The 15,639-nt window shown below is 37.7% G+C and overlaps 1 protein-coding gene across 1 annotated transcript in view; it reads left to right on the top strand.

Moving 5' to 3' along the window:
* Positions 1–13,418, top strand: part of PCOLCE2 (procollagen C-endopeptidase enhancer 2) — a 40,961-nt gene extending 27,543 nt beyond the window's left edge. The window contains exons 3-9 of the mRNA XM_070754095.1: positions 836–1,091; positions 1,756–1,880; positions 5,473–5,609; positions 9,492–9,646; positions 10,261–10,344; positions 11,138–11,305; positions 13,131–13,418. Of these exons, the coding sequence (XP_070610196.1) occupies positions 836–1,091; positions 1,756–1,880; positions 5,473–5,609; positions 9,492–9,646; positions 10,261–10,344; positions 11,138–11,305; positions 13,131–13,261 (1,056 nt within the window). The 3' untranslated portion in view covers positions 13,262–13,418. The remainder of the gene's footprint in view (positions 1–835; positions 1,092–1,755; positions 1,881–5,472; positions 5,610–9,491; positions 9,647–10,260; positions 10,345–11,137; positions 11,306–13,130) is intronic.
* Positions 13,419–15,639: the final 2,221 nt, after the last annotated feature.

The raw sequence follows: 15,639 nt of genomic DNA, 5'->3' as shown, positions 1-15,639 counted from the left end.
CGCACAGGACCCTTTCGGAGGTCAGAAGCACTTTTTGTAGCCTATCATCCCAGAGTCATGGGGGCCAAAGTGTCTTCAACAGTAATAGGCCGTTGGATCAGAGGGACTATATCTAAGGCCTATGAGTCGGCCTCCCTCTCAGTTCCAAGGAACATCACTGCGCATTCCACCAGGAGCGCAGCCACCTCGGCCGCTTGGGCGACTCAAGCCCCGTTGGAGGAGGTCTGCAAAGCAGCCACTTGGGCCTCGCCAAATTCCTTCATCAGGCACTACAAAATTGATTCTTACGCTTCAGCGGACGCTGCCTTCGGCAGAAGGGTACTCCAATCCGTTATCTCACACGATAGCAAGCTAATCCCACCCTAGGGACCATCTATTGGGTATGTCCCATGTGACTGCTGGACCCGCTCCTTCAGTACGGAGAATAGGCGTTGATTGCTTACCTGAACGCCTCTTCTCGTACGGTGAGCGGGTACAGCAGTCACTTCCCGCCCTTGTATGTGTCTTCTTTACCTTTCTATATCTATCTTCCTCTAACAATGAGAGTTGAACACTACAGAGCTTCACAACTGAGCCTAGTCTATGGATTCGCGAATTCTGGGGAAGGGGCGGATCCGGCAAGCTTTTTTAATACTAGGCTCAGTTCCACCGGATTGGACATGAGCAACCCATGTGACTGCTGTACCCGCTCACCGTACGAGAAGAGGCGTTCAGGTAAGCAATCAACGCCTAATCTATTTTATAACAAGATAATGCTTATAATATAAAAATAGCTTTTATATCTTAAGAGCTGTTAATAAAAAGTTATTCAGTGCTGGTATTTTTTCCCCTACAGGTTCCTGAGGGGAAAGTTGTTGTTCTTTCTTTTAGGTTCATAGACCTGGAAAGTGATAATTTATGTCGGTATGACTTTGTGGATGTATATAATGGCCATGTCAATGGGCAGCGCCTTGGCCGGTTCTGTGGCACTTTTAGGCCTGGTGCTCTTGTGGCTAACAGCAATAAGATGTTGGTGCAAATGATTTCAGATGCCAATACAGCTGGAAATGGCTTTGTTGCAAAATATTCTGCAGCAGAACCACACGAAAGAGGTATTTTTCAAGTTTTTAAAGGTGGAATCTTCTGATTTATACTGTATTTTCATGGCAGAAGTATTAAAGACAAGAGTACTGTATATAGAATTTGGTTTGCTTACCAGCCATCCAAAAAACATTTATCTAAAACAATTTATTCTTTATGTAGAAAAAGTTAACATTTAAAAATCATGTTAGAATTAGTCTGTTTGCATGAGGATAAACTTCCAGAGCATAGGAAAATGAATAAGTTTGAATGAGTATTGATGAGTACTGATTCCATCAGGCATTATCCACCCTTCAGCCCCAAAGTCCAATATATAGTTCAGCAGTATAATAAATGTGGCCGCTAGTGACAGGAGATGAGGCATAGTTACACTTTCTGCTCCCTTTAAAATATACTTCAATTAAGGAAAAAATGTTAAAGAATTAATAGATTAAAAGACCATTCTCTTCATATAAAGATTTAATAAGAAATTGATAAAGAATTAATGCTAGAAGCTTTGTTGACACTTTGTGACTTTTCTATAGTTCCAGTTGTAGAATAATGTAATTGCAATACTTGTATATTATTTACTGATATAATGAGCTTTGATGTAGATTGCCATGGAATTCATTTGAGAGTTGAGCAAATCTACTATGTGAAAATATTTTATACTAGCTATGTGTTTTGTATTTTTAGGAGACCAATATTGTGGTGGACGACTAGATAAACCAACCGGATCTTTTAAAACTCCTAATTGGCCTGATCGTGATTACCCAGCAGGAGTGACCTGTTCCTGGCACATTGTGGCTCCAAAGAACCAGGTGAGCTGTGTTTCTTTTAAAAAAAAACCAACTAGTTTGATCCAGTGTTAAGGCAACAGGATAGAAAGCAGGAGGCTATGAGCTCTAGTCCCATTTTAGGCATGAAAACCAACTGGATATGTTTGGATCTTTTTAATCTCCATATCTTTTGTTCTGCCGGCGTGTTTCAACTGCCCGTAATTATAGGGTAATTAGTCCAGGAAGACACACACCACATGATAAAAGGAAAACCCAAAAGTTTTTATAAACAGAAAAACAGAAACAGCTCCCTTTTTAAATGTCAAAGGGATTTTCTGGTACACACAAGGCACAGGTTAAATGCAATCCAATTGCTCACCCAATAACTGGGAAATTGAGTCCAATTCTAAAGTCCAGAGAGTCCACACACAATCTTGAACAGCACACAAACCACAATCTTGACGAAACAATGAATCAGATAAACTGTTCTTTTTATCTGTAGCACTAATTACAGCAGCCCCACCCAACCACAGGTGGCCTCATTTTCTCCTGTAACGATCCTTCATTTGTTGTCTCCTATGCATTACGCATGCGTGGATGTGTCATTAATTCTTGTTCAGAATCCAAGGATGATACAGATGATTGATCTCCTCCTGGGCTGTCTGCCAAACTCCCCTCTTCCCTGACACTCACGCTTCCTTGGTCAGAGGAGGCTTCATCGGCAGATCTCATTGGGAGCAAAACAGGCCTGCGGCATGTGGATGTTTCCTCCACATCCACCTGCACATTCGTTGGGGCAGGTGCTGGGCCAGAGCTAACCACAACATTTTTTATCTCCATATCTTGTCTAATGTTCCTGTTTAATATTTCCAGTGTCAGTATAAACAATAATGGGAACAAGGGACATCCTTTTCTTGTACTTTTCTTAATGCTAACTTTCTCAGTCATACCTCCATTTACCTTGGTGGCTAGTTCTTCCGCTATTCTGAAGAAGGTCTTAGGGAGTATTTTCCTTACTTTTTTGCTTACTTTTCTGGTTTTTTAGTCCATTTCTAAATCTATAAGCGCATGAAAATTATTTTTGCTGTTTGTTTATGGTATATTGCTTGATTATATTAACAAATATTTTCCCAAAGTCCATCTTTTCTAGCTGCATTTAAGAAAATCAACACCATTAGTTTCTCTGGATGTACTTCATAATACTCAAAAGCACTCAAGATTATTCTCATGTTATCTTTAACTTGTTTTTTAGGTTTAAAAAAATTGGTCTGGATGTATAAATGGGTTTAAAAATCGTTTTAGTCTTTCTGCCATTATTGAAGCAAATATTTTATAATCTGCATTCAACAACATATTGGTTTATAGTTTTTTATTTATTATAAATCTGCATCTTCTTTCAGTATAAAGATAATATATGCTTCTATCCATGAATTCTGTATAACAAAATTGGAATATACATGTATCTTGGGAGATTTTCATGTGCTTGTAGATGTAGAAATGGACTAAAAAACCAGAAAAGTAAGCAAAAAAACAAGGAAAATACTCCCTAAGACCTTCTTCAGAATGGCGGAAGAACTAGCCGCCAAGACATTTGGCCAGAAATGCCAAAGATATGCCAAAGAAAATCAATATTTATTTTATTCAAATAAATATATGTCCTCATCAAGAATAGATAGGATATGGATTACAGCGGAACTGAAAGCTAATATTCAAGAAATAACTATAGAAATAAATAACTGGGCAGATCCAAATAAAAGTTATATGGAAAGGACAAAAGAGACTACTAAGATGGATATCAAATCAAGAAATATTAAAAGGAAAATAATGTATTAAATTCATGAAAAGAGAACTAGACTTTTTCTTTAAAGAGATAGAAAAGAATAAACATTGTTACAAAGTGTATGGGACATAGCTAAAGCATATATTAGAAGTTTATCTATAGCATATAGAGGAAAATTAAAAGAAAAAAGTAACAAAATCAGAACGTTACAAAAAAAATATAAGAGACTAGAGACAGAACTGCAAAAAGAAACTGTAAAACTACAAAAACCACAAAAAGGATATAAAGAATCAAATAGACTTAACAACGCATAAACTGAACTTGATGAATAAGAAGATCTAGCAAAAGGAAAATTAAAAGTGCTAAACAAAACATTTTGGGAAATGCGAATAAACCAGGAAGATGGTTGGCATATAAACTGAAAAAATAGGAAAGAAATAAATTATAGATATGTTAATGGACAATGATGGGAAAACTTACTACCAAACCAAGGATAAGAAGAAAGTGATGCAAAATTACTATAAGAATTTATATCATCTGGAGTCAATATCAGAAGAGAAAATAAAACAATATTTAGAAAAAGTTGCGCTTCCATCAATGATGAAGTTAACAGTTAAGAGAAGCAAAAGAATGGGAGGATGGCTTACCAGAAGAATTATATAAAGAACTGTAAGAAAAAATTGTGTAATCCAATGTTGGAAGCATTTAATGAACTTTTGTTAGAGGAATGCTCTATGACTTTCTGATATATGGTTGATGATTATATTGCAGGCAGGTACTGTTTTTGCTCTACTTTTTCTAACTTATTTATTTATTTATTTATTTATTTATTTACTTATTTACTTATTTGTTATTTGTATGCCGCCTCTCTCCTTAGACTTCGGGCGGCATACAACTATAAAAGCAATACTAGTTCTTCTTTGTTTTTCATGTTAAGAGTAAAAAACAATGTAATACTCTGATTGAAAGTACCCTATCCCAGTTTATCTCATTTAGCTGATGCTTAAGAGATCAATTTGCAGTTGTTTCACTTTATTTTCATTATGTTGAACTTTTCTATATTTCTATATTTGTTAGATTCCACATTCCTACTGTATTTCTGTCTTTGCAGCTTCAGATCTTTATCCTACATCAGCAACTAAAGACTTTAACTACTTCATAAATGCCAATAGTACTCTGAAAGATCCTTAGCTCTTCCTCCATTTGAGTGACATCTAACCTGAGGGGCCTATCATCTTGCACTATATCATCAATCATTCGGATTTTGTATCCCAGTGGTTTTCTTGGTCAAAATGCTGGAGTGGTTTACTATTGCCTTTCCCTGCACAATCTCAATTGATAACTTTAATCATTGTCCGTAACTTGATTATCTGCTTCTGACATCTTCCTGTGTTACTGATGCCCAATATAAGGTGCCTGCCTAAAAGTTACTTAAGCAGTCTTTCATGTTTGTATGGAAATTCAGATAATGACTAAAGGCAAATACAATGCTAAGTAATACCTTTGAGATAAAAGAATATTTTCCAGCATAACCCCAAACTTATAAAAAGCTTTCATTTATTTATATAACCATATATCAGGGATGACATATCAGATTTACTTCGATTCAGTTCATATAAAATATATGCCTGTGGAGGAAGGTGATTCCAGGACCTATTTTATCCAGTACCAAGTGTTTTAATTTTTTTCTACGGATTTTATAATTAAAATAATTAAAACAAAGGTAACACAATCCTTGTGGCTTAAGAATGGCTTTAAATGATGTAGGTCAGAATATGTTTTAGATTTCAAAGAGATTTTCATACTAGTAATAAATTAACAAGTGCTTTAACGACGCCACTCATTATCTTGCAGGTCATAGAATTAAAATTTGAAAAATTTGATCTGGAACGAGATAATTATTGCAGGTATGACTATGTGGCAGTTTTTAATGGTGGCAAGATTAATGATGCCAGGAGAATTGGGAAATATTGCGGAGACAGTCCACCAACGTAAGTAAGCTCATTGACTAAACATCTTTTTGTAAATTCTGCAAGAGTGATGGAACAAAGTGATGGATAATTTATATTTATATTACCGTATATACTCGAGTATAAGCCGAGTTTTTCAGCCCAAAAAATGGGCTGAAAAACACAGCCTCGGCTTATACTCGGGTCATTGACAAAGTCACCACACGAGGGCGCCATTGCTTGAGCCAGAGCGAGGAGGCACCAGCTTTTGTCCCCTCTGGCACGCCGTAGTTCCTCTCCCTGCCTCAAGCAAATGAGGCAGCCATTTGCTCCAACCGAGAGGGGGAAATAGCAATGGTGAGTAACTATTCCTTGCTCTATCTGCATTACCCTTAGTCGGATTAAAAAGGCCCCCTGCTGTCAGATTCTCCTCCCCCTCCTTTGAAAGGATTTAAACTGTTTAAAAAATGGTATTTTGTGGTAGTTGCTGTCCTTGCTTGGATAGGATCTAATAATGTGTTATGAGGCAGAGCTAGACAGGAATTCTTTTTCTATCTGTCTATCTTTCTATCTATCTATTTTTCTATCTATCTATTTTTCTATCTATCTATCTATCTATCTGTCTCTATTTCTATCTATCTATTTTTCTATCTGTCTGTCTGTCTGTCTATCTTTCTATTTATATCTATCTATCTATCTATCTATCTATCTATCTATCTATCTGTATCTATTTCTATCTATCTATTTTTCTATCTATCTATTTTTCTATCTATCTATCTATCTATCTGTATCTATTTCTATCTATCTATCTATCTATCTGTATCTATTTCTATCTATCTATTTTTCTATTTTTCTATCTATCTATTTTTCTATCTATCTATTTTTCTATCTATCTATTTTTCTATCTATCTATCTATCTATCTGTATCTATTTCTATCTATCTATCTATCTATCTATCTATCTATCTATCTATTTTTCTATCTGTCTTTCTGTCTATCTATCTTTCTATCTATATCTATCTGTATCTATCTATCTATCTATCATCTATCTATCTATCTGTATCTATTTCTATCTATCTATCTGTCTGTCTGTCTGTCTGTCTATCTTTCTATCTATATCTATCTATCTATCTATCTATCTATCTATCTATCTATCTATTTGGTTTTCTATGCTGATAACCTCACAGCAGCTAATGCTGAAGCTCTTCTTTGGATACACTTATTTATTTGTTTGTTTGTTTGTTTATTTATTTAATTGGATTTGTATGCAATCCCTCTCCAAGGACTCAGGGTGGCTCACAGCATATATAAAAACAGAACAATAATGTAAATCCAATTAATGATGAGAAGGAATCCAGTTTTGAAGGATTTTAACTCTTAGGTTTTAGCTTTGTTCCTGATCGAGCTACTTTTTTTACTTTTTAATTTATTGTTAATATTGTTAATTTGTTTACCCTCTTTTAAATTTACAGAGCTAGTTTACTGGTTTTCTTTAAAATAAATATTCTAAAACATGTCTCAATTAATGTAATTTTATTGTTTTCCATTTTTATAAGTTACCAGTAGCCACTGCATTTTCTAACCTCGGCTTATACTCGGGTCAATACGTTTTCCCAGTTTTTGTGGCAAAAATTGGTGCCTCGGCTTATACTCGGGTCGGCTTATACTCGAGTATATACGGTATTTACATTTATACTTATATTAAATGAAAGCCTGTTAGAGCCTCAAGAGAGCTTATCTATTTAATAGCTTTCCAAATTTAGGGATTAAAGCTGATTTTTCTCTTCCTTAAAAGTTACTATAGCTTCAAATTTTGTCAATAGAGTATTGTTTCATTACAATACTGATGACTCACGTTAATTATAAATAATCCTGTGCTATTTTTCAATTTTCTAAAGTAAATGTGCAGGTTAAATAAGATTAAGAACAACAGACAAACACCATGATGCATATAAATGTACAAAAGAAGTGGGAAGAATATGTGCTGCTATTATCATGCTATCTTGACCACTTCCCCCCTCCCAAATCCTAATTTTGTACCTCAGTGTTCAAAAAGCGATAGATACAAAAATTCTGCTACTGCGAGCCCACGTTTATACATTAGATATTTTTATTGTTTATTCCATGTTATTCAGTGAAGAGCTTTTACATTGATATTATTTGATAACTTGCCCTTACTGGCCCTTACAGATAGTTGTCACAACATTTCTTATCCAGGATCACCATTGCATATGCTCAGAATATGCTTGAATCTGTGATGCACATGTTATTAATCTAATATCATACTTGACTTTGTGATCTTACTGATCAACTTATTAGCAATTTACAGTCTGTCAGTATAGAATAGAACTGAAATGTCTAAGATCACAGAATGCATGCTATGGCTATGCCTATTAGAAACCAGTGAGTTTGCTCAACAACTAGCTAAGCCCAGGTTTTTTTCTCTTTATTTCTCTTCCATTCTCTTGATCTCAATCAATCATGCTCTCATCAGTCTTGATATTGTTTATAATACTTTATCCCATCTGAGCTTGTCCTAAACATTAGGTTGACTGCATAGGAATAAGAAAATGAAAATGCCAGGTTTGAAAGCTGAGACTGAATTTAGACCCAATTACATGAGTCTAAGTGTGAATTTCAGTCTTCACCTCTTCACTCTTGATCATCAGTAAATCAATCAGAATTGAGCTGGAAGGAACCTTGGACGTCTTATACTCAAGCAGACCGCATGACAAATGTCCTTCCGGTCTCTTCTTAAAAGCCTCCAGTGAAGAAGCACCCATAATCTCTAACAGCAAGCTGTTCCACTGGTTAATTGCTCTCGTTGTTAGGAAGTTTCTCCTTAATTAATTCCAGATTGCTTCTCTCCTTGATTAGTTTTCATCCATTGTTTTTGGTCCTGCCCTCTGGTGCTTTGAAAAATAAGTTGACCCCCTCCTCTTTGCAATAACCTCTGAAATATTTGAATTCTGCTATCGTGTCCCCCTAGTCCTTCTTTTCTCTAGACTAGCCAAACCCAGATCCTGCAACCATTCTTCATATATTCGTCCTATGGCCTTTAATCTCTTAGAATAGAATAGAATAGAATAGAATAGAATAGAATAGAATTTTTATTGGCCAAGTGTGATTGGACACACAAGGAATTTGTCTTGGTGCATATGCTCTCAGCGTACATAAAGTAAAATATACATTTGTCAAGAATCATGTGGTACAACACTTAATGATTATCATAGGGGTCAAATAAGCAATGAAGAAGCAATATTAATAAAAATCTTAGGATATAAGCAACAAGTTACAGTCATACAGTCAACATGGGAGGAAATGGGTGAAAGGAATGATGAGAAAAAAACTAGTAGAATAGAAGTGCAGATTTAGTAAAAAGTCTGACAGTGTTGAGGGAATTATTTGTTTAGTAGAGTGATGGCGTTCGGAAAATAGTTGCTCCTCTTTGCACTTTTTCCAAAGTTTCAACATGCATTTTATAATGTGGTGACCAAAATGAATGCATTATTCCAGGTTGTAGCTTACTAAGGCTTTATAGTCACTATAGGTATATTAACACAGAGATGGAGGTTCTTGATGTTCTACAGAAATACCAGTAGAGTATTTCTGAATTAACTATAAAACTTGTTTTAAATGATTAACACAAGCTGAACATTTGCATTTTTATACAATTCCACTTTTTGTATATGGGTCCATTAGCAGTTTTAGATCCACTTATTCTCTCTTCTTATTGTTTTCCCAAGAGCTAAAGTAAGATTTGTAGACAGATTTATTTAGGAATTGTGAAGCTTATTTTTCTCTCATAGTAAATCTGTATGTTCCATATAGAAATTCAGTTTCATTCAAAATATTTATATGTGCAGGTTATATATTTACTATGGTCTGCAGAGTTATTAATTATAAAAACATTATTCTCTTTTAGGCCCATTATATCTGAAAAAAATGAGTTGGTTATTCAATTTTTGTCTGATTTAAGTTTAACGGCTGATGGATTTATTGGTTATTATAAATTCAGACCCAAAAGATTACCAACTACCACATCACCAATCACCACCACAACTCGTCCTACTATCACAGGTGAGTATGGAATCTTCATTTAAATCGAATTTTAAAAAATCAAGCTATTATAATGTCATTTTTTCTTATTTGCTATAATTTTAATGTAACTAAGTGACCAAAAATAATTTAGATTAATTAGACATGACAGGAACACCACACGTGGGTATTGCTTGTGTGGACATATATTTGATAATTCATCTGCTCTTATAATGGTTAAGTATGGGAATTGTATTCTTCATTCAAGAATAACCTCCCCCCCCCCCCCCCCCCAAATAATGTCTTTGCCTTAATTCTGATCAAAATCATGAGAAATTTCTGGATTCACAAGCGACAAATTAGACTATTTTTTGCCAATTAGGTGTTGCACATTCTTTCAGAATTGAATCCAGTAGGAGCATCATCTGTGCTACCATGAATTCAGGCATCACTGTTCTACATAATTGTATAATTCATACAGAGCTAGTATAGAACATTAGTTAAGTAAAACTTGGTTTGTCTATATTGTTCGGAATTTTGTTTTTGAAGGAGATTTTTTTGTGTAACTGAACATAAAAACAAAACATAAAAAATGAAAGTCATTTTTAGAAAAGTTCTGAAACACTTAATTTTTCATTTTGGGTCTCTTTTGAAAGCCTTGAAACCTACAGTCAGCCTGTGCCAGCAAAAATGCAAAAGGAGTGGAACTCTTGAGAGCAATTACTGTTTGAGCAATTTTGGTAAGATCAGATTTCCTCTCCCCACCCCCCAAAAAGTGACTTTCAGAAGTATGTTTGTAGGAGACGGTTGAAGCATTTATCTGTAAGCTACCATTAGTGCACAAGGAAGTTCTTTCATCTTATACAACTGTACCTCTTGCACTGAACTCTATGACTTAGTTCCTTACTTAGACTGAATTTTTGTCAGATGTTTTTTCCAATCTAAACACAAATGACTAAACAGAAGGAGACTGTTGCTGTATGAACACTTTGATTTAGTGACAACATCAGCATGTTGCCTTCTTGGAAAGCTCTTTGTTTTTGTTCAAAGTGATAAATTTATAGTATATAGTGCTTTGCTCTTAATTCCTTGCTATCCGCTGAATATGTTTCTTTAGTATCATTATAATTAATGATGTCAGATAAAGGTTCATATCCCCTCTTTTTTCAGTATAAATATCATACCTTTCTTTTGAGACTGAAGGATGCCAATGCATATCTTAGAAATTGCAAATGCAATTTGTATGCCATATATTAAGCCAACACTCATGTATTCCAACATTCATGGTTAAACATGGATATTTAAGTTGCGGCTATTCTTGTTACTAAAGGTGTACTATGCAATAGCATTTTGTTTCCATTATTTATTCTGTAAATAACAACTTTACTCCAGTTTTGTTTATTTAGTTATCCATATATTCTTATACATATTACATTTTCTATTTATGCTTATTCATCTCTGAATGGTGTAAAAAACTGCTTCATTGTTTTGAAAGATTATTTCAATCTATTCCTCCCAAATTGTCCTTTTTAGTAATAACTGGATCTGTTATCACAACCAACATCAGAAGTGGAAGTTTATATGCAACTGTATCAATCCTTAATGTATACAAAGAAGGAAATTTAGCAATTCAACAAGCAGGGAAAAATCTGAGTGCCAAGATTATTGTTGTCTGTAAACAATGTCCTGCTATCAGAAGAGGTAAGTAAAGTTAAAGACAAATTCTGAATTTTTCAAATTATATTCATCCTTATTGTTTCATGCTTATATTTCCCCAGAAATTATATTTAAGTTTCTCAATCACAGAACAAAAGTAAATTATTTAAATTACAATAAAAAGAAAAATGAGTGAGAACATCCAGAAATTTTGCTTATCTTAACATATTTTTAGTTTTTGTACATATTGTATGTGAATAAAATAGGTGAGTTGAAACAGGATGATGGCTTAAGCCATTTTGATCCTCATGAAAGAATAGGTAGCTCAATAAATTAAAAGAGGCATGCTTGGAACAGCTTGCTTCCAGAAGTTCTGAATGCTCCAACACTGGGAATTTTAAAGAAGGCGTTGGATAACCATTTGTCTGAAGTGGTGTAGGTTTCCTGCCTAAACGGGGTTGGACTAGAAGACCTCCAAGGTCCCTTCCAACTGTATTATTCTATTCTATTATTAGGACCATAGGCATATAAATTAAGATTTGAGATTGTATTGCTCATTGTAATTTTTAGACTATGGACTTGTTCTGTTTTAAATAAAACTAATTAGATGTTAAAATCATTTTGTTGGTTCTCACAGTGTTGAAATGACAGTGAAAAGCTAAACATTAAATGAATACTAAAAAAAAATCTTTGCGTAAATGGGATAATAATCTTTGCATCAGTAATTGTAAAATTGTACAGGATTGGCCCTATTTCTGAATCTGGCCTTGTTTTTCTTACTCAGCATTTTACAGCCAGGGTCCCAAACCCCCAGACCATGGGCTTGTAATGATCTGTGATTTGTTAGGAACCAGGCCATACAGCTGTGGGTCAGCAGCAGGCAAGCAAGTGGAACCAAAACCATCCACTCTGGATCCATGTCTTCCACAAAACCAGCCCCTGATAGCAAAAAGATTGGGGACTATTGCTCTATAGAACAGTCCACTCCACTAAGCAGGGTCCCTTTATCTTCTGGGTATCAATTATAAGAATGTGGGTTACTAGAGGTTAGGGTTAGGGACAATTAGAATTCATGCTTGCTCATTCGCCATGATTAAGTTTACCAACAAGATATGTTCAATAAGAATCCTATTTTTAGAATGAAAATTATCTAAATAAGCACTACAGCCAACTAGTTATCTGATTAGTGGCATAAAACTACAGAAATGCTACATAGATAGTCCTCAATTTACAGCCATTCCTTTAGCAACTGATCAAAGTTACGACAGTGCTGAAAAAAGTGACTTGTGATTGATCCTTGCACTTACGACTGTCACAGCATCTCCACAGTCACGTGATTGTGATTCAGGTGTTTGGCAACTGGCTTGCATTTATGATGGTCGCACTATCCTGAGGTAATTTGATTACCATTTGCCACCTTTCCATCTGGCTTCCAACTAACAGACTTTCAGATGTTGAAGTTCACTTAACAACCATGTTGTTTGCTTAATTAAGAAGTGTCAAAAAAGTCATAGAATTAGGCATGACTCATGGTTTAGCAATGGTAATTCCAATCCCAGTTGTGGTCATAACATTTTATCAAATGTTAAATGAGAGACCATAGCAGAAAGCAACTAAGCAATGACTTCTGGAAAATAGAGCCAAATAAATTTTAATTGAAGCGATTTTTAATAGTGAATAAAACATTTGAGCAATTTTTGTATTTGACCAATATTTTCATATTTGTATTGATTGCATAGTTTGATAACTTGAGCTTTTTAAAGTCTTTGTTTGCATCTGAAGAATTCAGTTGCATCTGAAGAATTAATTGAGTCATATTCTCCTTAGGGGGCTGTAAAGCAGAATTTATCATTTCTTTCTCTTTCAATAGGTCTAAATTACGTCATTATGGGCCAGGTAGAAGAAGATGGCAGAGGTAAACTCCTGCCCAGCAGTTTTACTATGAGTTTCAAGACTAAGAATCAAAAAATCCTGAATGCCTTAAAAAACAAAAGGTGTTGATGTAAGACCTTTTGAAGCCATCTGTTATCTTTTTTTAAAAAAATTCAAACACAAAATTTGCACTTTCCAAATTGATATATTTTCTGGATTTTATAGCAATATAATCCTAACTGATTGGTTGATTTGTGTTGCAAGTAATCAAAGTGTATTTCAAACCTTTCAGCAACTTGAAAGAACACTTATCTCTGGGGTGGCAGAGGGTCAAAATATCCCGGTCTTGCTGGGGAGAGGCAGGTATGGCGGAAGCCATGGAGCTAGCCGTTCCAGGGGAAGGAGGAATCGCTGCTTAGTAGCGATCCCTTCTTCAGGCTCCATGAGCTTAACTCAAAGCACTGGTGATGAGTGTAATTCTGGCCCTGGGCTCAAGTTGTTGCTACTCAATGCCAGGTCGGTGGTAAATAAAGCTCTCCTCATCCGGGATCTGATCCTGGATGAGGAGGCCGACCTGGCTTGTGTGACCGAAACCTGGCTGGGCCCGGAGGGAGGAGTTCCTCTCTCTGAAATTTGCCCAGCTGGGTTTCGGGTATGGCACCAACCTCGACCCCAGGGAAGGGGGGGAGGAGTGGCTATTATAGCCAGGGAGAGTCTTGGCCTGCGTAGGCTCATTGCTCCAGAGGTTGCGGGTTGCGAGTCCCTCCTGGTGAAGTTGGACTTAGGGGTTCAGGTGGGCTTGTTACTCATGTACCTGCCTCCCAGCTGCGTGTTAACAGCCCTGCCTGTGCTGCTCGAGGAGGTGGCCGGGCTGGCGGTGGAGTTCCCCGGACTTATCGTCCTGGGGGACTTCAATCTGCTGTTGCTTGGCGGTTCCTCTGGACTGGCACAGGAGTTCATGGCCACTATGACAGCCATGGACCTGACTCAAGTAGTTCAGGGTCCGACTCACGAGGGTGGGCACGCACCCGATATGATATTCCTCTCTGAGCAACTGAGTAATGATCTGAGATTAAGGGGCTTAGAAGTGCTGCCTTTGTCGTGGTCAGATCATTTCCTACTGCGGCTTAACTTCCTGGCTCCAATCCTTCCCCGCAGGGAGGCGGAACCAATTAGGAGGTTCCGCCCCAGACGCCTGATGGATCCAGAAGGCTTCCAGATGGCGCTTGGGGTTATTCCAGATACACTTGTCCACAGTTCGGCAGAGTCTCTTGCTGAGGCCTGGAACAAGGCTGCAGGGGAGGCTCTTGACCGGATTGCGCCGTTGCGACCTCTCCGCGGCACTAGACCCCGTAGAGCTCCATGGTTCAACGAGGAGCTCCGGGTGTTGAAGCGCCAGAAGAGACGTCTGGAGAAGCGATGGAGGAAGAGTAAGTCCGAATCCGATCGAACACTTGTAAGAGCTCATATTAAGACTTACAAAGTGGCGCTCAAGGCGGCAAGATGCGCGTATCATGCCGCCTTGATTGCATCAGCGGAATCCCGCCCGGCCGCTCTGTTTAGGGTAACCCGCTCCCTTCTTAATCAGAGGGGAGTTGGGGAGCCCTTGCAGAGTAGTGCCGAGGATTTTAACACGTTTTTCGCTGATAAAATCGCCCGGATCCGAGCGGACCTCGACTCCAATTGTGAAACAGAGTCGACTGACAATGAGTCAGTCGAGGTGACTGGGGCTAAACGTCTTTGTCCATCTGTCTGGGAGGAGTTTGACTTGGTGACACCTGATGAAGTGGACAAGGCCATTGGAGCTGTGAGTTCCGCCACCTGTTTACTGGATCCGTGTCCCTCTTGGCTGGTTTCGGCCAGTCGAGGGGTGACACGGAGCTGGGTCCAGGAGATTGTCAACGCCTTCTTGGGGAGGGGGTCCTTTCCGCCACTTTATAAGGAGGCGGTTGTGCGCCCCCTCCTCAAGAAGCCTTCCCTGGACCCAGCCGTGCTTAATAACTACCGTCCAGTCTCCAACCTTCCCTTCATGGGGAAGGTTGTCGAGAAGGTGGTGGCACTTCAACTCCAGCGGTCCTTGGATGAAGCCGATTATCTAGGTCCTCAGCAGTCTGGATTCAGGCCCGGCTACAGCACGGAAACTGCTTTGGTCGCATTGATGGATGATCTCTGGCGGGCCCGGGACAGGGGCTTGTCCTCTGTCCTGGTGCTCCTTGATCTCTCAGCGGCTTTCGATACCATCGACCATGGTATCCTTCTGCGCCGGCTGGAGGGGTTGGGAGTGGGAGGCACTGTTCTTCAGTGGTTCTCCTCCTACCTCTCTGGTCGGTCGCAGTCGGTGTTAGTGGGGGGTCAGAGGTCGACCCCGAGGTTTCTCCCTTGTGGGGTGCCTCAGGGGTCGGTCCTCTCCCCCCTGCTATTTAATATCTACATGAAACCGCTGAGTGAGGTCATCCAAGGGCATGGGGTGAGGTATCATCAATATGCCGATGATACCCAGTTGTACA

Source organism: Erythrolamprus reginae, chromosome 5 (assembly GCF_031021105.1).
Source record: "Erythrolamprus reginae isolate rEryReg1 chromosome 5, rEryReg1.hap1, whole genome shotgun sequence".
NCBI classification, from domain to species: domain Eukaryota; kingdom Metazoa; phylum Chordata; class Lepidosauria; order Squamata; family Dipsadidae; genus Erythrolamprus; species Erythrolamprus reginae.
Note: the sequence above shows the minus strand (reverse complement) of the source record. Positions and strands in the feature narration are given on the sequence as shown.